At 40.7% G+C, this 23,098-nt stretch overlaps 1 protein-coding gene across 1 annotated transcript in view; it reads left to right on the top strand.

The window, feature by feature from the left end:
* The window catches only part of grin3a (glutamate receptor, ionotropic, N-methyl-D-aspartate 3A), a 64,014-nt gene that overhangs the window by 25,749 nt on the left and 15,167 nt on the right, over positions 1-23,098 (top strand). Inside the window, exons 3-7 of the mRNA XM_078288386.1 lie at positions 6,747-7,416; positions 9,176-9,559; positions 10,658-10,803; positions 16,551-16,666; positions 17,748-17,899. Coding sequence (XP_078144512.1) covers positions 6,747-7,416; positions 9,176-9,559; positions 10,658-10,803; positions 16,551-16,666; positions 17,748-17,899 — 1,468 coding nt within the window. The remainder of the gene's footprint in view (positions 1-6,746; positions 7,417-9,175; positions 9,560-10,657; positions 10,804-16,550; positions 16,667-17,747; positions 17,900-23,098) is intronic.

Raw genomic sequence — 23,098 nt, forward strand, 5'->3', positions numbered from 1 at the left:
GATGAGAGGAAATATTTACAATCATATACTGGATGAAATTTCTTATGACAAACATGGTTCTTTATGTCCTCGATTGCTGCATAAATTGTGCTGCAGGCAAAGCACTTAAAAATAAATGTGATTGTGAAGCCATGGTGCGCTGATGACTGTTTCCAATCAGCTGTTCCAACGCACTTCAAAGGCCATTGCAAAATGTTTCACACCGTTGGGAGCAAACATATCGTTCAACTCGGAAAATGTTTTGCACCATTCAGAACAATGCAAGCTTTGAATGAGGCCCAGGTGGGTGTCGTGAAGGGAGAGTTAAGCGGCCTGGAGGTATAGAGGTGTAGGACTGCACCATGGTCTGGAGGTATGGGGGTGTAGGACTGGACCATGGTCTGGAGGTATGGGGGTGTAGGACTGGACCATGGTCTGGAGGTATGGGGGTGTAGGACTGGACCATGGTCTGGAGGTGTGGGGGTGTAGGACTGGACCATGGTCTGGAGGTGTGGGGGTGTAGGACTGGACCATGGTCTGGAGGTATGGGGGTGTAGGACTGGACCTTGGTGTAGGACTGGACCATGGTCTGGAGGTATGGGGTGTAGGACTGGACCATGGTCTGGAGGTATGGGGGTGTAGGACTGGACCATGGTCTGGAGGTATGGGGGTGTAGGACTGGACCATGGTCTGGAGGTATGGGGGTGTAGGACTGGACCATGGTCTGGAGGTGTGGGGGTGTAGGACTGGACCATGGTCTGGAGGTGTGGGGGTGTAGGACTGGACCATGGTCTGGAGGTATGGGGGTGTAGGACTGGACCTTGGTGTAGGACTGGACCATGGTCTGGAGGTATGGGGTGTAGGACTGGACCATGGTCTGGAGGTATGGGGGTGTAGGACTGGACCATGGTCTGGAGGTATGGGGGTGTAGGACTGGACCATGGTCTGGAGGTATGGGGGTGTAGGACTGGACCATGGTCTGGAGGTGTGGGGGTGTAGGACTGGACCATGGTCTGGAGGTGTGGGGGTGTAGGACTGGACCATGGTCTGGAGGTATGGGGGTGTAGGACTGGACCTTGGTGTAGGACTGGACCATGGTCTGGAGGTATGGGGTGTAGGACTGGACCATGGTCTGGAGGTACGGGGGTGTAGGACTGGACCATGGTCTGGAGGTTCGGGGGTGTAGGACTGGACCATGGTCTGGAAGTACAGGGATGTAAGACTGGACCATGGTGTAGGACTGGACCATGGTCTGGAGGTATAGGGTGTAGGACTGGACCATGGTCTGGAGGTATGGGGGTGTAGGACTGGACCATGGTCTGGAGGTATGGGGTGTAGGACGGGACCTTGGTGTAGGACTGGACCATGGTCTGGAGGTATGGGGTGTAGGACGGGACCTTGGTGTAGGACTGGACCATGGTCTGGAGGTACAGTAAGGAGAAAACATGCCAAGAAGGCTTTGCTCATAGCAGTGCTACTTCATAGAAAAATGAAGAAACAGACTGTACAGTATAAATTCAATAAGAAACTGACCTGGAAAACCTGCAGTCATCCCAACGTTACACCAGGCTTTCTCTTTTATCTTTGTCTCTGTTATCCTTTGATGATGAGTCGTACAACAATAGGATGGTGTACTTTAACTATCGCCTCCTCCAAGCTCTCAGTGTTCTCCAAAACAAACCTAGGAACACCACCTCACTTCTAATTGGCCAAATAGATGGCGACGAATCCATCCATACAAAAAAGTTCAACTGGGTTCAACTTTCTGTCCATCAAAATGGATGGAAACCTAACAGAGTCTCTCTGAAAATGAATTGAAATGAATGACCAGCCGTTATGTGTTTATGGGGCACATGCTGTGTTATTTCAAAACATATGTTTGTGCATAACAACATCATTAAAGGCCCAGTCTGTAATTGCAGGCACCTGTTGTTTAACTACTGTTGTCTAAGTGCTGCCTTTGTTTACGTAGGGATTTATTGGATTCAAAACTGTGAGCTTTTGATATACTAGGACCGGATGTTTTTGACAGGTCAATCTCCTCAGGGACACATTAATAGATTAAAAATTGTGACATATATGTGAATTTACCCCAAATAAACTCCAAATTGCCTTCATCCTAGATAGTGTGAAAGGTGCGAGGAACAACACAGCCTACGTTATTCCAACATATCTCTTTTTAGAGTGTATCTACACACTGCTGGCCAGACATTAAGCCATTAAGCCAGAGAGAGGAGCTGATAAGGTTTGCCCACCAGACTGAGAAAGCTGTAGGAGGAGAGTTACTGGGGAGGTGGCAAAAGATGTGATAACAAAGTAGAGAGAGAGAGAGAGAGAGAGAGAGAGAGAGAGAGAGAGAGACTGTCAGTCGGTATAACGGTGACCCCTGAAGCTGCAGATACACCGATGACCTACAGGGGGCAAGAGTCCTGTCTTAACAGATAAGATACCGCCAGGACACATTTCAACGGCTTATCTTATTCAGGCTTTTTCCACCAGAGACAATTCTTCTTGATAGGAATCTTTTTAAAGTGATATGTGGCCAGCAGAGCCAAATAATGCCCCGAATACGCTGGCCAGCTGAGCTATAAAGATAGAAAACACTATATAATAAATTTCTCCTCTGGGGGTTGTATTTCCTGCACAAGTGTGAGTAAAACAATTTATATTTGCTGCAGGGAAGAATTGACTTGATAAGGAAGAATGCACTTGATAGAAGTCTTTATATTCTCCTAAAAAGGTGGCGTCATTTTTGAACATTTTCCGTGTCTTTTGAGTTAGGAGCAATACATATGCTGTGATACTTTTAAGTTTATTAAGTACTCCCATGGCAGCTGACAAGTCATCTGAAAAACGTGAGCATCGCAATAGTGTTTAGTTTAAAAGGTACACATGATAAAAACAAAAAAATAATAGTTGCATAATACATTATCAAAATATTATAAAAAGACATTTCAGCACATAGCCAGGTAAAAAACTTCACCAAAATGTGGGCAAGTATGTATGTATGTATCTATCTATCTATCTATCTATCTATCTATCTATACATAATAATTATTATTATTATTACAAAAAAGAGAAAAAGGGGGGAAATGGTAAAAGAGTAGGCCACAGAAAAAAGCTATTGATAGTAAAAGAAAAAAAGATCTATTGATAGTATAGTATAGTTAAACATGGAGGAGAACAGGTTAGCCAGGAGCATATTTGAGTGGGATTTACAGACAATAGGTCCTTGGGCAAGAGGAATTCATAACTTATTCTTTAATGTAGGATGTGAAGAAGTTTATGTTTCAAAAGTGAAAATAGATATTCATTTAATTAAAGAACAGCTTTTTTGTCAACTGAAAGAGAAATGGGCTGTAGAGATATGGAATAAACCCAAACTTAGAACATATTGTGTGATTAAAAGTGATTATGTCACTGAAAATTATGTAAAGTATAATTTAACCAAAAAGAAAAGACCATTGTGTTCTCAACTTAGATCAGGTATATTACCTCTTCTACCTCATGTTGAAACTGGGTGCTTTGTTGGTACGGTTGAAGAAAATACATTGTCATGTGTGATTTAAATGTTACTGAGGATGAAACACATTTTATGTTGTATTGTCCTTTTTATTATACACAGAGAAAGGCTTTGTTCAGTAAGATAAAAGGGGACATTGATTTTTTGGCTATGGAAGATCATGAAAAATGTAGTTGGCGTTTTGAAGGCATGAGAAATGTGGAAAAAGGCAAGGTAATTTATTTTGTATTTCCTTCTTCTGTGTATCATAGATATGCTTTATCACATAAAACTAGTATTATGGAAGTTGTAACTTGTGTAGTCATGGGGTTTGTGCTGGGGGGGTGGGGGTGTTTGCAAAACACTGTGTCATGCAATCTCATGTGGGATGGGCCATTAATTTGGCATGACACGAAAATAAAATTTCATTCATTCATTCATTCATTCATTCATTCATTCATTCATTCATTCATATATATAGTACAATGTGCGGCTCATGTTTAATGCAAGTAGCCTAATGCAAGATGAGAATATGAACCATAATTCAAAGTGTACATGTGAAGCTCCCATCCTTCTTCTTTCAGCTTGCTTTTTTTGCCCAGTACCTTTGTTTGCACGGTCAGTGACATGAACATCAAAACGACATCATGATTACAGCCTATGCCATGCTCAAAGTTTTTCCGTTGAGTCACAGTTACCATGAGAACTAGAGCACAAGAGGCAGGCAGGACAGTGAGTTAGTGCCGGCGCGTAATTGATGTGATTCACACAAACGTCACTCTCCAGTTTAAAATACCATCGCCGCTCCTCAGCTTCAAATGCCATCATTTTCGCTTTTTTTCATGGAGTGGAAATGAGTCACGTCACATTGTGCGGAACGTTAAATCATAGCTTTTATTTGGAGCGGAGGAGGTGCAGCTTGCAGTTCAAGGTGTGGAGGAAGTGAAGCTCTTGTTTGAGTGTCAGCGACCCTGTGAAGACCTGCAGCATCCAGCAAACACCTCTTTTCTTTTACCTACCGGTTTTCATCAGCCTGCTGGGGAAGAGCTTTCCGCTGCCCCAGCTTCTCCTGAGCAACTTCTGAATATGCTTTGAAAGCACAGCGCATTTTTGAGAAAGTTAAATATTTTTAAAGGCCCCATATTTTTCAGTTTTCATTATTTTGTTTTCTAATATAGTATAGCTCAAGATAATAATGTTCTTCATGATGCTTTGCAAATAAATAGTAGTTAAAAGATGAGTTTAATTAGTTAAATTGAATGAATTGGAGTCCTCAGAGCCAGAACAGTCCCTGGACCCTGTTTTTTTTTTTTTCCAGTGGGTTTTGCAGTTCAAATGCTGCTAATTGGCCTCATTGGAAGGATTTCAGTAAGTCTTAAGTGATGGGAGCCAATCGTCCAGTTTTGATGTGTTTACTGGAATTAGTCTGAAACTGCCTGTAAAAGAGGGTGTGTTCTTGAAAATGCATCATTAAACATTTTTTATCAAATCTAGCAAATTAAGAAAATAATAAGACAATCACAGTGTAAAAGAACAACAGCAATTTAAGAACATAATATAAAAGAACACCAAAGCAAACAAACAAAAAAAGTATACAGAAAGAAATGACAAAAACAATAAAATCAATGGGAAGATGGGATAAAAAGATGGGTTTTGAGATGCTGTTTAAAACTTTTAGGTTTGCAGCTCATAGGGAGAAGATCATTCCAGAGTTTGGGTACAATTACAGCAAAACACATATAAATTCCTATAATGCAGGACCTTTAAAGTTGAACTTTGGTACATAAAGAAAGTGATTCACTTAAAAAAAAAAATCTGCAGAATGACTATTTTTTTTATATATATATATTTGCATTCACGTGCTAGAAGTGTGACTTTCAGAGAGAAAAAAACACAATTCTCCAATCGTCTTTACCGGAGCAACAGATAACAGAGAATCACTGATTTGTCCGGGAAGCTACACAGCCCAAGACACTACCAAAGTTCAGCATCACTTTAACTTTTAACACGCGGGACGCTGACTGCTAAAAATGTGCTTTGCTACCAGCGCTGTCAGGAATGTGAAACAGTGTACTGTCATTTCCGTTGTGAACAATGAGGAGAAGTTGCCACCTCTCTACAGGACAATTACCAGGTAGCTTAACATCCGCAAGCTACGACGCAGCCTTTGCCCTTCAAACAGACGGGCTGAGCCGTCTGGTCGGGTTAAAACCTGTTAAAGCTGCAGGAGGGAAGACAAGGTGGCGTCGGGAAAGTTTCCGCAGAGCAAAGCGACACAAAAGAGATGTTTCAGAAAGGTCACATCGTTAACTCCTGCAGGCATGTCAGAGTGATGCGCGTTTGCCAGCACCGAATGGATGCCTATGTTCTTTTTTACATCCAGAAATATCCATTCCAAAGTGTGTGTGAGTTTGTGCATGCGTGAACATGTATGTGGGAGCATTCACGTGTTTGTGTCTGTTTATCTGTGTGTGTGTGTGTGTGTGTGTGTGTGCGTCTGCTCTGGTATCTGACACTCTCAGACAGCCAGTAGCATGGCTCAGTGAGAGAGATGGCGTGATCACTGGACCGTGGTCCGTCTTATGCTGTCACACACACACACACACACACACACACACACACATATACGCACACAAACACTCTCGTTTTAGACGGGCACTGAGGCCACCAAGATAACACACCCCTCTGGCACTGGTGTTACACCATTAAATTGGGATTTTTGTACAAACTAACCAAGGGTAAAATATAATCGTACATGTGAGCCCGTAAATCCCAGGTACAGAAATACAAAAACTGTCTGGAAAAAGTGATATTCTTCATGGCAAATGAACATAAAAGCAAGCCAGCAGAATACTTCCTTAAAAAGCTTTGCAGTTTGCAGTTAACTTGAGTTTGAATGTCTCAGGTTCTCTCTCTCTCTCTCGTTGAAATGTGTCTGTCTGCGTACATGACAAAGATATTCACAGAGATACTGTAGATCTCAACGATTACAAGCAGGAGGTAATAAACAAGTGGCATAGAAAACATTTATTTCACATTTTGATGTTTGCCATGTTGGCCTATGGATCTATCTGTAGTGAACAGAAAATAATCCCACAAGTACCTGGATAGCCTGTGTGTATCCATAGGAAAAGTGAAACTAAAAATGATCTTTCCTCCTCTACCTCTTTCTCTTTCTCTTCTCTCCTATCCTCCACTCACCCCGACTCTCTCCTCCCCTTTCTCCTCCTGTCATCTCTCTCCTCTCCCCTCTTTCTCCCCTCAGATTCCTCTCCAACACGTCATTCGAGGGCCAGAGCGGTTTCATGTCCAGCGACGGTCGGAGCCAGATCGTCGTCTCCGAGGCCCATCACTACATCTGGTCCCTGCAGCTGGACCCTCTGGGCCAGCCAACCTGGACCCGCCTGGGGCGTTGGCGGCGGGGGAGGGTCCTGATGGACCAGGGGGCCTGGCCAACCCATCACGGGTCCGGAGGAGGAGGCGACTGGCGCCGGCCCACCCGGCTGCACATGCGGGTGGTGACGCTGGTGGAGCACCCGTTCGTGTTCACCAGGGAGGTGGACGGGGACGGGATGTGCCCGGCGGGCCAGTTGTGCCTCGACCCGCTCACCAACGAATCTTCCGTTTTGGAGGGGCTTTTCCAGAACCTGGGAGGACCCAACGGAACGGTTCCCACGGAGCTGAAGAAGTGTTGCTACGGTTACTGCATCGACCTGCTGGAGAAGCTGGCGGAGGACATGGGCTTCACCTTCGACCTCTACATCGTCGGCGACGGGAAGTATGGGGGGTTCAAGAACGGCCGCTGGACGGGGTTGGTGGGCGATCTGCTCAGCGGCGCCGCCCACCTGGCGGTGACGTCGTTCAGCATCAACTCAGCCAGGAGCCAAGTCATCGACTTCACCTCGCCCTTCTTCTCCACCAGCCTGGGAATCCTGGTCAGTATTTAACTTTTTCTTAAAGATGCGCAATATGATTTTTTGAGGCTGAGACCAATATCCGACATTTTCCCACCCATATAGGGTGATACCGACTGCATTTTTGTAAGAATCTTTTTTTTTTTTTAACATATGTTTATTGATCATTTTTCACATTGGTGATTGCATAAAGCAATAAGTAATATAGTACATTGTTCCTTTTTCATTATTTAAAACAATAAAAAAATTCATTATTTAAAATAACAATAAATAATTGTAAAAATCGTAGTGTACAAATGCAGGTGTAAGATGGGTTAAGCTTTTCAGACATGCCTATCTTAAGATTTTAAACAAAAGACCATGTTAGTTTAATTCTGTTGCTAATTTAATGGTTGTATTAAGTGACACACTCCGAGAAAAAAAGGTCACAAAATATCAATTCCATAAGCAGCCAAATATCTGCAGTAAAAATAATATCACACCGATACTGATATTGCTTTTTAAAGCTGATATCGGCCGATACCGATAGTCTGCTGACACATCGGTGCGTTCCTACTTTTTCTCTTCCTCTCTGCACACCTCTCATTGGCTCTCTCTTCTATCTACTCTTCCTCTGTGATCCCTCCTCCTCCTCCTCCCTCTGTCATTGACCTCACCTCAACTCTCTTCTCTCGGCATGCTGGTCAGTATCAATCATAAGGATGTGGCATACTTTTATTTCTGCAAGCCCTACATTATTGGATTCTAATGCAATATCTGTTAAAGGGGCTGGACTGGTGAGCGTGAGGTGAAGCTATTACCACAATTACTACACCTAAGACTCAGCAGCTGACAGATGTAGTGACGGTGGTAATCTCTCTCCCCTCTCTCTCTCTTTGTATTCCACCCAGGGAAGACATTTTCTTTACAATGGCTCCCTCTTCTATCATTTTTTTTTCTCTTCATCTCTCTATCTCAATGAACCTCAGCTTCTTCACCAGGTGTCACGGACAGCATCTGTACCTGTCATAAAGATTTGCCATTGATCTGTTTCAGCAAGCCCGACACTATTGGCTTAAGATTCAAATTTTTATCATAATAAGATTAGATTAGTGAGTGTGTGAAGCTTCCCTGTGTGAACTTGAATGAATTACGGTATTGATTTCTAGTAGGCTTGGGCGATATCCAAAATGTATTATCACGATATTGTCCTGCCAAAATATCATGATATACAATATTATCGCCGTTCTAGGGGGGTAGGTCTTTTTTTTTTTAACTTTTTTTTTTTTTTTTTTTTTCTGGGTTTCTTGTTTTGGTATTTTATTTTATTTGTTCTAAATTACACCACATTTCTATTAATAATGATTATTATTAATAGCCTAGAAAATTGATCTTACTATTTAAGCATAGGAGCAAACAATGGCCATTTGGTGTAATTTTCTGCTATTTCTAGGAAAACGGGATGATTGTGGAAATGGGAACCCACTTGAAGTAAAAAGACACATTTTTCACTACCACTATGATTATATATATATTTTTTCACTATCCTACCACTAGTAGATTATAGGTAGCAACACATGTTGCGATATTCACTAAATATTGCGATATTCAATGATGTCGAATATCGGCCTAAGCCTAATTTCTAGGGCTTCATCAAAATAAGAAGAACCTGTAAAAATGAACAAAATAATTAAATGTGATATTAAAACTATCATGATATCATGATAGTCAATCACTCAACCAGTCAATAACTTGATGATATGACATGAAGGTTGTCCAATCGTGTGTGTCCCCTGTCCAGGTTCGCACTCGGGACACAGCAGCACCCATCGGTGCCTTCATGTGGCCTCTGCATTGGTCTATGTGGCTTGGCATCTTCGTCTCCCTCCACGTCACCGCCGTCTTCCTCACCCTGTACGAGTGGCACAGCCCGTTCGGCATGACGCCGCGCGGACGCAACCGCGACCGCGTGTTCTCCTTCTCCTCGGCGCTCAACGTGTGCTACGCCATCCTGTTCGGCCGGACGGTGGCCATCAAGCCCCCAAAGTGCTGGACGGGACGCCTGCTGATGAACCTGTGGGCCATTTTCTGCCTGTTCTGCCTGTCGACCTACACCGCCAACCTGGCTGCCGTCATGGTCGGGGAGAAGACCTACGAACAGCTGTCAGGGATTCATGACCCAAAGGTAAGAAAGACAATCAGAGAACTGCAACATCGTATTTAACATACATTTGATTATGTAAGTTAAATATGACGTCCTGTACCTCGCTTTTCTCTCTCTTCTCTCTCTTCTTTTAATGACCTGTAGGTGATTTACATGTTCATAACTTATTGATTGATAAAATAAACTAACTTCACAAGTTAGTTTATTTTATTTAAAGGGGGGTTTATTTTATTTAAAGGGGGGGTTCTTGTGTTGTTCTACATTTTGAAATCAGATCAATTGTGTGTTTTTGTGTGTGTGTATTTGTGGTACTCCTATTGTTCAGTTTTAATTTATTTTATGTGAACATGGTTGTTTTTCTCAACATATGTACCACAAGTCATGATGATTGGACAAACTGTTGTGGAAGTTCTCATATGAAACTTCTTAATTTCGCCATTTTGGCAGACTTTGATCTACAGTTAACAAGACTGCAGATCAAGGTCAGGTCATACATACAGCAAGTTTCATTATAATAAGAGCTCATGTTGTGGGGAGTGCAACCTTTTAAACTTTTAAAATTTGTTCTTTAATTACACCACTCTTGTAGGGCCAATTAGAGGAAGGTAATTAATTCTTTTTTTAGCCAACCGCCTCGCTGAACATTGTGTGTTTGGGGGGGTTGTTTCATGGTTCTGTTTTGAACAGTTGCAAAAGATATTTTTGCGAACAGGCACACAAAAACACACACACAAGGATGCAAACGCATACGAGGAACACAATGCACCTCCAGGAACGCAGGATTTAAAAACAGAAAATAATGAGGGGTGACATATTCCAAAAAAACTTGAATCCTTAAAATTGCACCCAACATTTTGTATTTTGTATTTTGGTGCCGTAGTTAACATTGCCACTTGCTAACATTGATGTCATTCCTCATTAAGACCAATGGATAGCCTAGCACTGGTTTGAAAAGAACAAAAAAAGCCATTTCAGTTAGCTGAAGAACGAATGCACAAACTTTTCCCATAATTGAAAGAGAAGCATCAGACTGAAAAATCAAAAACATCAAAGCTTTCCTTTAAGGCCTCTTGGATCCACTCTGCATGTCGCATGTTGGTGTGTGTGTTCCTGCTGCAGCTGCACCACCCCTCCCAGGGTTTCCGTTTCGCCACAGTGAGGGAAAGCAGCGCAGAGGATTACCTGAAGAAGAGTTTCCCCGAGATGCACGAGTACATGAGGCGCTACAACGTCCCCGCCACACCGGACGGCATCGACCAGCTCAAGTAAGACAATATCACTACCATACATACAGCTCACATGCAGCATGTATGGGTTGATCGTTGTGATTATTATCCTTACTTACCTATATGTGATAACTTGTGATAAATTAACACACACAGTAATAAATACCCAAATCTAAAAACTTTTAGATGGTCTCTGACAGTTTTTAGATTTGGGTATGTTGGTATGGTGTGTTAATTTATCTGAGTCTGTCTTTGCCATTGTCTGCGCACTATTGTTTTATTATTAGCTTATCTTGTTATTTTTCTTACTACATTTCTGTTGCACCTGGAGCCTGGAGAAACTCACAGATATCTCATTTCACTGTGTACAGTCTATGTATACTTGGATGTATATATGTAGATTTATGCAGCTGAGATGAAAATAAAGCAGAACTTGAACTTGACACATCAGCAGCTACTCTGATCAGAATATCGCACTTTTAACGACATCAGACAACAAAGAAGCGTGCGCTTATTGATCAGTAAATACTCCTGACACTGCAAGCTGCTTGGGATAAAACTGTACATAAAAACACTCACAATACTGTAAGATGCTTGGTACAAAATGCTGTTGTAGAATACTGCTCACTAAAGCTAACAGGCTAATATATAGCTACGATGCTAATGCAGCCACAGTAAGTAGCATTAGCATTAGCATCTACTGACATCTTACCCAGATGTTATTTAAAAGGCATCACTTCTGTGTGACTCTATACTATTTCCCTCCAGTGTACCCAGTACACCAGCACTCAGAATCATCTGTTCAGAGCTTCATGTTATATTGATGGTTTGGTTGGAGCATGGAAAGGCAAACTGCAACACTAATGGCAATTAAAAATGAATATGTTTTACCACAAAAAAGTCACCACATAGAGCTTTAACGTCATTTTACTAGAAAAATTAAGTATTTTTTTGTGTTTTATGTGAAGCACATTGAATTTGCCTTGTGTATGGAATGTGCTATATAAATAAAGCGTGCCTTGCCTTGCCTTACACACGCACACTCAGATGCACACTCATACAAACACATGTACCCACAGTCTGGTCTTCAAACACTGTCATCTATTATTTGAGCAGCAGTCTCTCCCCCGAGCTGCTCTTGCTGTCATCACTCCCTGAAAATTACCTTTTCTCTGGTCAAGCACACACACAAACTAAACAGAAAAATCTCCCTAAAAGAAAGAAAGGGAGTTGTGTGTGTCCGATTTTTGAAAAACATAAAAGAAGAAGAAGAAAAATTCACATCCCTGCTGCTGTCATTCCCCGCCGCAAGTTCTGCCTGTTCCCATTCTGATCTCTCCCTCCTCCTCTCCCTGCCATCGCTGTCATCCTAAGCTGCTTCCACATTCAACTGGCATCCCCGTGGAGCAAAGCAGAATATAGTGGGCTGGAGCGTGGGCTTCGGCCGGGCAGTATAGAATTTGAAAATGGATGAAACATACATTTTTACTCAGCTTGCAACAGACGGTTCGAGGAGAAACGCCATCTACTATTTAGAAAATTACAACTCAGGAACAAGACTGGATACAGGATAGGGACGTGCAAAAGTCCTTTTTTTTCGAGGTTGTCCGATCAATCAATTAGTCAATCCGTCAGGTCTCAAGAAAAGTCTATATAAGAATAAGTTTCTTGGCTATCTTAATAATGAAAAAGCATGGGCTGTGCATTTTTTGAGGCAGAAAGCTTATCAATTTCTTCTTAAATTAAGAAAAAAGGGCAAAAAGAAATGTAAAAGATCTTTCTGATCTGCTCCTTCCTTTGTGCTGGTGTTGCACATGGACCTGCAGCCTCGGTCTAGTTTACAATTTCTACTTGATGACATATTTTAGACGAATGATGAAACTTTAATGGGCAGCTTTCCTTCTTTAAGACAGTCAACCTTTATAAAATTGGTGGGATTAGGCAACTTTGGCGTCGTCACAAAAAAAACGGGTTGGGATTTCTTTAGTTGGGTATCTTTGTCTAGAAACACTGTTGAAGATGCTCGTTAGGTTGAAGTTATTCCATATCTTGAAGAAAACATAACCCACAGCACTGTCCTTGTGAAATATTTAAAAATCCTCTGCTTTTGATTGTCATACCATCTTCTTTACATTTCCCTGATGAAAGGCTGAGATACATTAGAGTGTTTTCAATATTTTATACATCCGTTGGAATTATACACAGAACAAAGACATTTTAAATTTTTCACTAGAACAGCGTTTATATTGTCATCGTCCTCGGGTTGTTATTTAGGCTTTTACGCTCATGATAGCTGTCACAGAGCTTTTGATTATCAGGAGAGACGCTGCATAAGTGCATCCTGATGGAAATATTAGCATGGCATGGGGTAATTTTACTGAAGTACAGAGTTTACTGAACGCTCCGGTGCAGTTGTGTTTGTCAGTCTCAGTTTCATACACTGTGCTCACTTTGAAAAACAATCTTTATTTTTTTGGCGGTGCAATGCAGTGTTTTTACCAACGCTGATTTTACCAAACTGCTTCAGCACTCGCTTGTTGAACATGTTTTACCACAGTTATGGAAATTATCTACTAAATTATCTACTACTACCGCTGTGCCCCAAAAAGACTGGAGCTCGCTTGCTGAATGATTACAGACCTTTTGATCTCAGAGGCATTTTGAAAAAGTGCATGGAGTGAGTCATAATCAACAATGTAACATATTCTGTCTCGTCCCGTCTCCGTTTGCTTATTAAAGTGGCCAAGGCGCTGGAAATGCCACTCTTATGTTATTTAAATGCTATTTAATGCAATGACTAACTCTCTACAACTATCAAAGTGCTTTATTTATAGACTTAAGCTCAGCCTTTAGTACAATAAAAACAATTTATTACAGAGGATTTTTTCAACCTGGGTGTTATGGGTCTTATTTAATGGAAGACTTTTTCCTCTGATCATCCTCACAGATTCTCCGTTAATGGAACCACTGTATGTCACGGCAACTTATATTAAATTCAGCTGCATCACAGAGACGCGTCCTCTCGCCTGTGCTGTTTTTCTATGTATGCTAATGAGATGCAAATACAATATTCAACTTCTTGTACAAGTATTACTGCAGGAGGGTGATGCCGAGAGGGAAGCGTCATGTTTTAATCATATTGGTTACTTGATTAGCTGCTGTCCAGGTAGAGCTCTGCTCATAAAATACATTACATCAATACAGTGCTACAGTAGGAACTAGGAACTGGCTATCAGCAGCAATAGCAGCCAGCTGCACCCAAGCCAACCTGTAATAATGAACAGCCAGCTCATAGGAATAATAAAGGATTTTTAACATTGAGGCGCTGTCCTGGATAACAAGCTACGTTTCACAGCAAATACAGAGCTCATCTTTAAAAAGGCTTTAGAGCATTTGCATCTCCTGAGAAGGCTTTTGCTGTCAGTAAAGACATTTTAGAGTCGGTGTGTAAAAGCCTCACTCAGAGTGTCGCGACTTTTAACATTTCACCTCCGTATGGCAAAGTCGAGGTGAGGAATATGCATAAATTGGCAGACTTACAATAGTTTTAGTGGCATGTGGCCAGTAAAATTATTGGAAAACCATAGCTATCTAAGAAATATGTGGTTCAGACTCGGCGAAAGTCTGAGCAAAAGTCTGGGTGATCGTTTACATTTTCCCCTTTTGGGTGAATTTGATAAGCTGCCCCTCCGGGAGGCTTTACAAGATGCCTGGAACCTCAAAGGAATAAATTCAAGAAGTGTTTATTCCCACAAGCCTTTACACCTTGTTCAAGTCAAGTCCTTTAAAGCATGTGTCAAAGGGCTTTACAGACCATATCCAGTGTTGAGGGAAACATGTTACAAAGTAATGCATTACTGTAATCACATTACTTTTTCCTGTAATGAGTAAAGTAAGGCATTCCTGTTCCAGTTTCAGTAATCACATCACAGTTACTGATCTAACAGATCGGTCGTTACTTGTGTTTCATTCTTCAGCCTCTTTAACCTCTTTACTGGTGTAATATCTGTGAAAGATTCCCCTCGTCTTCTGCTGCCTTCAGGTCCTGTCAGAAATATCAGAATCACAGCAGAGCGACATGAAGGAGCAACAAAGAGGTGAAAACGACTCAGAAAGTCTGAATTTGGTGCTGTCTTTATTAAAAACCTTAAAAGAGTCTGTCATTATTTAGATTCTTCTGCTGGTAATGCGGTTTACCTCGACAATGTTTATCGTCCCAATGAACACAGTAAGCCTAGAACAATCGTTTTAGGGTGCAATGCAAATGTAATGTAACGAGTAGTGTAACTAATTACTTTTCTCAGGGAATAAGGAATGTAATTCACTACTTAAAGTAAGAAAAGTAACGTAAGAGAGTAATGTCTAAGTTATTTTATTTTTTTCCAGTAACAACCCCAACACTGACCATATCATATACATGTCATATACCATACTATATCATTATGCATACTACACATACATCATATACTACATCATTTACATATACTACATCAAACACATTCAAGCCTATGTGCAATTTAGAGTCTTCTATCCACCTGAGCTGCATGTTTTTGGACTATTCATTCCTTATCCCGAATCTCTCCTGATTCTCGACCAGCAGTTTCAATTTTGGTACTTTTTTTGTCAGTGTGTTCTGGAAGGTGTGTTTTGCTGTTCCTGTGTCTCCTGGTGTTTGATTATATATTCATTGTATCTTGCCTGTTTGCAACTCTACCACAATGAAGCCAAATGCAAACTTCATACATTTTGTTTCGATTCTACCTTACCCTACCCATCAAAATTCTCCAGCGGCTGTCCCAGGCGCACCAAAACTGATTGTCAAAATACACCAGGAAGTGTCCTATCCCTTCAGTTCACTCTGTAAGGCTAGAGGAGTGAGATAGGGACGAAGGCAGAGAAAATGGGACTTTCTGTAGAAGACCATGCATGCCTAGAGGAAGATGAGAGGATAAGGATCTGAGATGGTTTCTAGGGAGGAGTTAAAGGTTAGTTCTTGATTATTCATGTGAAATTCAGATGGTAAGGTTGTGTCGGTTGTGTTTCTAGGGTTGATGCCCGGTAGATGCATGATTTAATCAATGCTACGGTCAATATTTATCATGCTGTGTTTGGATGATTGGTGTATAAAGTGTTAGACATTCTGGACTCTATCCTCACTTGCACTCCAGCAGCCTTTCCTCTTCAGTGTTGTGAACAATTTTGAGCAAAAACAATTGTGCTAGTTTTACTTATTGAACATTGTCGAGGTAAACCTACATTAGCAGCAGAAGAATCTAAATAATGACAGACAAAATATTTCTTTTAAGGTTTTTAATAAAGACAGAGCCTACAGCATTCAATTCTGACTTTCTGAGTCGTATTTACATCTTTGTGGCTCGTTCATGTTGCTCTGCTGTGATTCTGATATTTCTGACAGGACTTGAAGGCAGCGGCAGACGAGGGGAATGTTTCATAGATATTACACCAATAAAGAGGTTAAAGAGGCTGAAGAATGAAACACAAGTAACGACCGATCTGTTAGATCAGTAACTGTGATGTGATTACTGAAACTAGAACAGGAATGCCTTATTTTACTCTGTTACAGGGACAAGTAATGTGATTACAGTAATGTAATGCGTTGCTCTCAACATTGGTTGTGAAGTTCAGCTGAATGTTAACTATCAAACAAAATCTCACGTCCTTTCAAAGGACTGGTTTCCAGACTGGTCCTTCAATGCCCCCACTACTTTTTCTCAACATCTGCTCTCACTGTGCTCTTAGTGTGTCTTCTTGCTGTGTGTTTCCAGGGCCGACCCTCAGAAACTGGATGCGTTCATCATGGACAAAGCCCTGCTGGACTACGAGGTTTCCATAGATGCCGACTGTAAAACTCTAACAGTGGGAAAACCATTTGCTATTGAAGGTAAGTTAACAGAGAGAGTCTTATCACACATTACACACTATACAATTCAGGTACAGATTAAAGGTGCATTAAGTAAGATGATACTGTCTCAGAGCATGACACATGATCCAGTATATCTGCGGGGGGTTAATAGGGTTGTTGAACAGTGACTCGACGATTACTTCGGCAGGTGCAACTTTCAAAACTCACTTTCTCGATTGTACTCTCTGTTTTGGAAACGAATGTCCTTGGAGGATGGTGCAATTTTCTATTGTGAAAATCTGACTTCTAGATTTCTGTCCACTACAGTCTACCTTGAGCTTTGCCAGAAACCTGACAGAGGGAAATTTAAATTACTTAATGCACCTTTAAGTCTTAGGTCCTCCAGACCTAAGAAGAGCCAAAAAATTTCCCCATGACAGGCATGGTTAACAAGCAAAAACAAACAAGCAAAACCAAATAATTACAAATGTAAATGCTGGCGCTTCGAAGGGCTGGAACCAGGCTTGATGAAAATCTTTGGATTTTTGTCAATTTTCCCATTAACACCATGGATTTAAAAATGAACAGCAGATTTTCCGTAGGTATCAAAGATCAATCAGGGTGTTACTTCTAACCAAGGAATGGCAGTTCTCTCATTGGCTACTACATGTGTCACACTTACCTGACATGCTGAGATAAACTGACATTATTAATTATGTGCTTTGTTCTTCAGTTTCATTTATTAAAGGGTTCAACATCATAAACAGAAGCATGAAATTAAGAACATAAACCCTAAAATAAATAGTTCATTTAAAAAACAATTTAAGAGCACGAGGAATAAAGGAGAGTTCAAGAGTCTTTTCTTTTCTGTTGTTGAGTAACTTTGATGCCTTGTGATAAGCACTGACAGATTTGCCAAGACTCCCAGCAGATGTTTTCTTTATTTTTATACACAACAGCTAGAACATTTTAAAAGAACACCATGGCAGCACATGGCATTGAAGTGAAAATAATGTTTATTGTTGAGCCAGTAGGATAATTGCTAAAGATTCTGTACTGTGTGTGTGTGTGTGTGTGTGTGTGTGTGTGTGTGTGTGTGTGTGTGTGTGTCCTCTCCCAGGCTACGGTATCGGCCTCCCTCAGAACTCGCCCCTCACCTCCAACATCTCGGAGCTCGTTAGTCAGTACAAGTCGGACGGCTTCATGGACACGCTGCATGACAAGTGGTACAAGGTCGTGCCCTGCGGAAAACGCAGCTTTGCTGTAACCGAGGTAAGAACTGTACCATCTGCATCATATAACCATGTCAGATATGTTGCTTCTGTTGGAGGAAGCAACTTAGATGAATGTTTCCTCCAGACCTACTAACGAGCAAAAACAAAGAATTACAAATCGCTGTTGTCGTTTGAAAACCACATAACTCCAATTTTGGTGATTTTCATGTTTTCACTTCAACTGAAGGATTACATGCTCCTCTAAGGCAGTGGTTCTCAACGTGGGGTCCGGGGACCACCAGGGGTCCATGAGGGGGTGCCAGGGGGTCCACAGCAAATTTACGATTTGTTAAACTTCACCATTATTTAATTTACAAGATGTTAGCACAATTAGAGAATGTAGAAGAACGACTATTTTGATCATAGTTTCACTGTTATCTCTCGACCTGCAATACAGACAGTCATGGAATTCTGGACAAAATCATATCTGACAATAAAAATATTCTCAGATTTCGGTTTGAGAGACCAAATCTCATCAAATGGGGGTCCATGGCCCAAATGTGTACTAAATTAGGGGTCCTGGATATGAAAAAGGTTGAGAATCACTCCTCTAAGGGTTGAGGAAATTCTCTGACCTCTTGGGCTGATGAAACACTTTCAAAACCCATTGGATAAACTCAAAAATACATGACCATCAAGCTAGAAAGCAGACTGTTCTTCTTAATTAGTTCCTGAAATGTTGACATTTTCGAGATACAATGTTTTCACCAGACAGTGATGAAATGTAAATGCTGGTGCTTCGAAGGGCTGAGACCAGGTTTGATGAAAACACTATATGTCTTCGGATTTTTGTCAGATTTTCCCATTAACACGCATTGATTTTTTTTTTTTTTAAATGTGCAACAGTTTTTCCGTAGGTATCACAGGCCCTATAGGGTCTTAGCTCTCATTAAACTTACCAATTAAATGGAGCCTAGTACAAGTACAACAGTAACAGGAAAGATACGAGTTTTTGACCCCCACACCAACAAATATTTATCATCTAATTGTTATTGTTGAGGTAGTAGTAAGTGGAAAGAGGAGCTTCATTGCTAATTACGGTAGAAAAAAAACACAATAGCTCTTGTAATTTGTAATTCATAATTGTATAAAAGTAATTTGATCCTGTAAATTCACACTATACAACATCCTCCAAATCAGACCCTCCCATAAAACCACTTCTACCCTAAGGTCCCTCATGCGGTACCATCATTACCATAGCTATGCTGATGATACACAACTATACATTTCTGTAGAGCCAAATCATGCAGATGCCTTAAGCTCCCTCACTACTTGTCTATTGGCTATCAATGATTGGATGAACACAAATTTCTTAAAACTGAATGAAGATAAGACAGAAATACTTTTGGTCGGCCCCAAAGCCAAAAGAGAAGAACTCTCCACAAGACTTGGGAACCTGAATCCCTCGATCAAATCAGAAGTAACAAGCCTGGGTGTTATCTTAGATTCTGATCTAAGTTTTAATTCCCATGTAAACAAGGTGACCAGAACAGCATTCTTTCATCTTAGAAATATTGCCAAGGTGCGGCCTTTCCTGACCCAGAAAGATGCTGAAAAGCTAACTCACGCGTTTGTTACAAGTAGACTGGACTACTGCAACGCCCTTTTTACCGGCCTCCCAAAAAAGTCTATTGAGAGGCTTCAGCTTATCCAAAACTCTGCAGCTAGGCTTTTAACAAAAACAAGGAAGCGAGAGCATATCACTCCGGTTCTAGCTACATTGCACTGGCTCCCAGTGTCCTTTAGAATTGATTTTAAAGTTCTTTTACTTGTATACAAAGCTCTCAATGGCTTAGGACCGGCCTACATTACAGAATCCCTGCTGTTCTACATTCCATCAAGAGCCCTCAGGTCTTCTACTGCTGGTTTGTTAGAAGTACAAAACCCCACTCAAAAGAAGATTGGGGATGCAGCCTTTTTTAACTATGCTCCTAAACTGTGGAACACCCTCCCAAAGAATATTAGAGAGGCGGGCTCTGTAAGCATTTTCAAACGACTGCTAAAAACTTATCTTTTCAGCTTAGCTTTTAAGTAGCCTTCATTTTAACTGTTTCTGTTCAGGATCCCAACAGAGCTGACATGGGCAAGTACAAATTTTCATTGGTCTTGTCCGGGTAATGCTTACTTGCACAAGTGAACACTATATGTGGGGGGACAGAGCTTTACCCTGTATGATTCTCATCCATCTGTGGATGGTGAGGTTTTTGACCAAGAGGAGAATCTATGATTCTCGTCTGCCTTAGGCAGTGAGATCTGACGTAAATATCGGATCAAGAGTAGAATCAGGAAGGACAGGGGAAAAGTAAATTAAAGAAAAACATATGGGTTCACTCACAATGTGCATCTAAAAGTGGGAGTATTTGTTGTGTTCTTCTATCTTTCTATTTTACTTGATTTGATTCTTTTAATGCAATGCATCTTGCTTGTTCTTTTATACGAATTTTATCTTTTTAATCTGTCTTTTATCTGCCTTTTATTGATGTAAAGCACTTTGAGCTGCATGTTGTGTATGAAAGGTGCTATACAAATAAAGGTTATTATTATTATTATTTTTACAAACATGTTTCACAGCCAAGCTTTGTTCAAACCCACAGAAATTTATTTTAAATTCTAGTCAAGAAACTAAGGTTTCCAAAGATACCAAACATGTCAGGCTGAATTACAGGGTCACGTGTAGAAAATGATGCACATCTGCAACATCTAGATTTCTTTCCATTTGATGTGATGGTGCAGCCATGAAAAAATGGCATCTTGGGTTTGAATATTTCACTCAATATAAGCAGCTAGAGCTTCAATGACGCTTTGGAACAAGCAGGTACAGAATATGGATGTGATATTATTGTACAGTTTTGAAAAAATTTACATCTTTCATCTGGGTGCTGTGGCTTTGACCCTTGACCTCCTGACTATTAGTTTCTTGCAATGTTGCCTATCTTGGAATTTAAGTAAATCCTGCTGTTGTATTCACTGTAGGCACTTCTGGATGAGAAACATACATTAAAATAATTTGCTCATGAGTCTGGTTTATCACTTGCAGAAGTGCAACATGGTGGTGCCACAGATTCACTCTCACTGAGGTGAATTTTATGTTATAGATACTATCTTGAGCTGCAGACATTCAAATTGCTCCAGGTGCATTTAATTTTGCTGCATCATGCCTCAATCTGCCTATAGTAATTCCAGAGAAAGCTGTCTGACCAGTATTTGGCTGCATCAGTGTGTCATTAAAACGTGCATAAAGTATATCGGTTAGTAAGGAACGTAAATATATAAACGCTGCTGTTTCTCAGGTTATGGATACTGTATGCTGTTAAATAATATCAGAATTAAATCTACCGAACATAACGTTTATTAATTAAACACACTTCATCAAACGCTGTAAGTTGGAGGCGCTCTAGTGCTAATAAAGCTTTACTGTGACTCAGAAAACCTAGTATAACAACAAAAATAACAAGAACAGCACTTCTTAACAAAGTCACAATGTGCTGTCAGAATGAACATTGGAATATATCAGCAGTAAATTCATGTGATATAGGCAATATGAGTTACTGACAAGGCTGGCTCTGTTTAGGCCCAGCTCAGCATTTTTTTTATTTTTTTATTTTTTTTTTAGCAATTTTTCATTCCGATGAATGAGTGCTACCCCACCGGCTGCAAGCTCGGGTTTCTGAAAAGATGAAAAGTCTGATGGATTGGCTTCACTGAGGCGGCCAAACTCACTGGCTCTCCACCAGGTCCCTGTCAGCCTGGAGAGGTTGAGACCATTTGAAGTAATAAAATCAATACCAATAAATGACTTATTATTCAATTACCCAACATTAAGAGGGCCAAACTTAACATTACCGAGGAATAAATTGTGATCAAACTGATGACGATTCCGGGTGTTGCATGCTCTGCTGAAGTTATTAGTAGGTTTTTGCAGCAAATTCACACATTTACTGAATCTTTAAACCAATGAGGGTAAAAACATAAAACATAGAGGTTTAGTTAGGAATTATAAGAAAGCACTGTGAGATTTTTGTAGGAATACTGAAGGGATTTTTGCTTTATAAAGTAGCATATAGTGGAGAGAAGGGTGTGTGTGTGTGTGTGTGTGTGTGTGTGTGTTGCTAGTACTTGGTAATGTGCTTTAAACTGCTGATCCAAGGAACACCGCTAATTGTGAGGAGTTTTGGAGGCAGTAGCTCCTCTGCCTTTAGATGCAATGGAGTTGGGTATTAGACAAATTAGATTAATGTCATGTATCCTGTGTAAGCTTCTCTTGGTGTTAAAGGATAACACCGGTGTCATTTTTGTTTTTCTTATTAATGCCCATGAAAAGTCTAAACCCACTGATGTGTTTGTGATGTGTTTGTGCCCTCCTGAAGCCACAGCCTCCCAATGTTTTCAAAAATAAATTAAAAACAGCTCAGAGACAAACTGCTGCCTTAACTAATGTCATGTTGAACAACACGTGTATTGCAGTTTTTCCTAATATGACTTAATTAGGCAGCTAATTACCGAGCTTAATGAGGACTTTTTTCACTTTTTCCATTGCTGCAGTGAAGAGGCAAAACAAAACTTAAGGCAGAGTGGGAGGAAAATACGAGCAATGATCTCTTCACATTCAATAGAGTTCAATAGAAGTGTTTTGTCGTCATATCGGGGATTTCAGACCACATCCAGTTTCTTTTTTTTTTTTTTTCGCCTGTGGTAAAAATTAATTGGATTTTTGGTTTGCCAATCGTTCTGTTCTTAAAATGGGTGATATAATGTAAGTAGAAATGAGATTTGACAAAGTTATTACATAGTTATTACAGAATCCGCCTTAACAAATTAAGAAACGCATATTAGAAGAACCCCCAAAAAGCAGAAATAGTTTAATAGTTTAGCGTTGAACGTAGTCAAAGGCAATCATTTTACACCACTATTCATTTTCAGGACAATGTCAGTATATACGTAACTTCTTTTGATACGATTGCAACTGCAATGATTGCGGCCTTAGAAAGTCAAGTTATGGAAAGAATACAATATACGTGTTATTTAAAATGATGGATTACGTCCGTAAAGGCAGGCAGAAGTTTGTCTCTGAGCTGTTCTTAAAGTATTTTTGAAGAATCTGGGAGCCTGTGAGTTCCAGCAGGTCGGGCAAACCTGCAGCAGAGCAGACAGCCGCAGCTTCAGACTGTGCCAAACACATCAGTGGCTTTAGACTTTT

Source organism: Centroberyx gerrardi, chromosome 2, assembly GCF_048128805.1.
Source record: "Centroberyx gerrardi isolate f3 chromosome 2, fCenGer3.hap1.cur.20231027, whole genome shotgun sequence".
NCBI classification, from domain to species: domain Eukaryota; kingdom Metazoa; phylum Chordata; class Actinopteri; order Beryciformes; family Berycidae; genus Centroberyx; species Centroberyx gerrardi.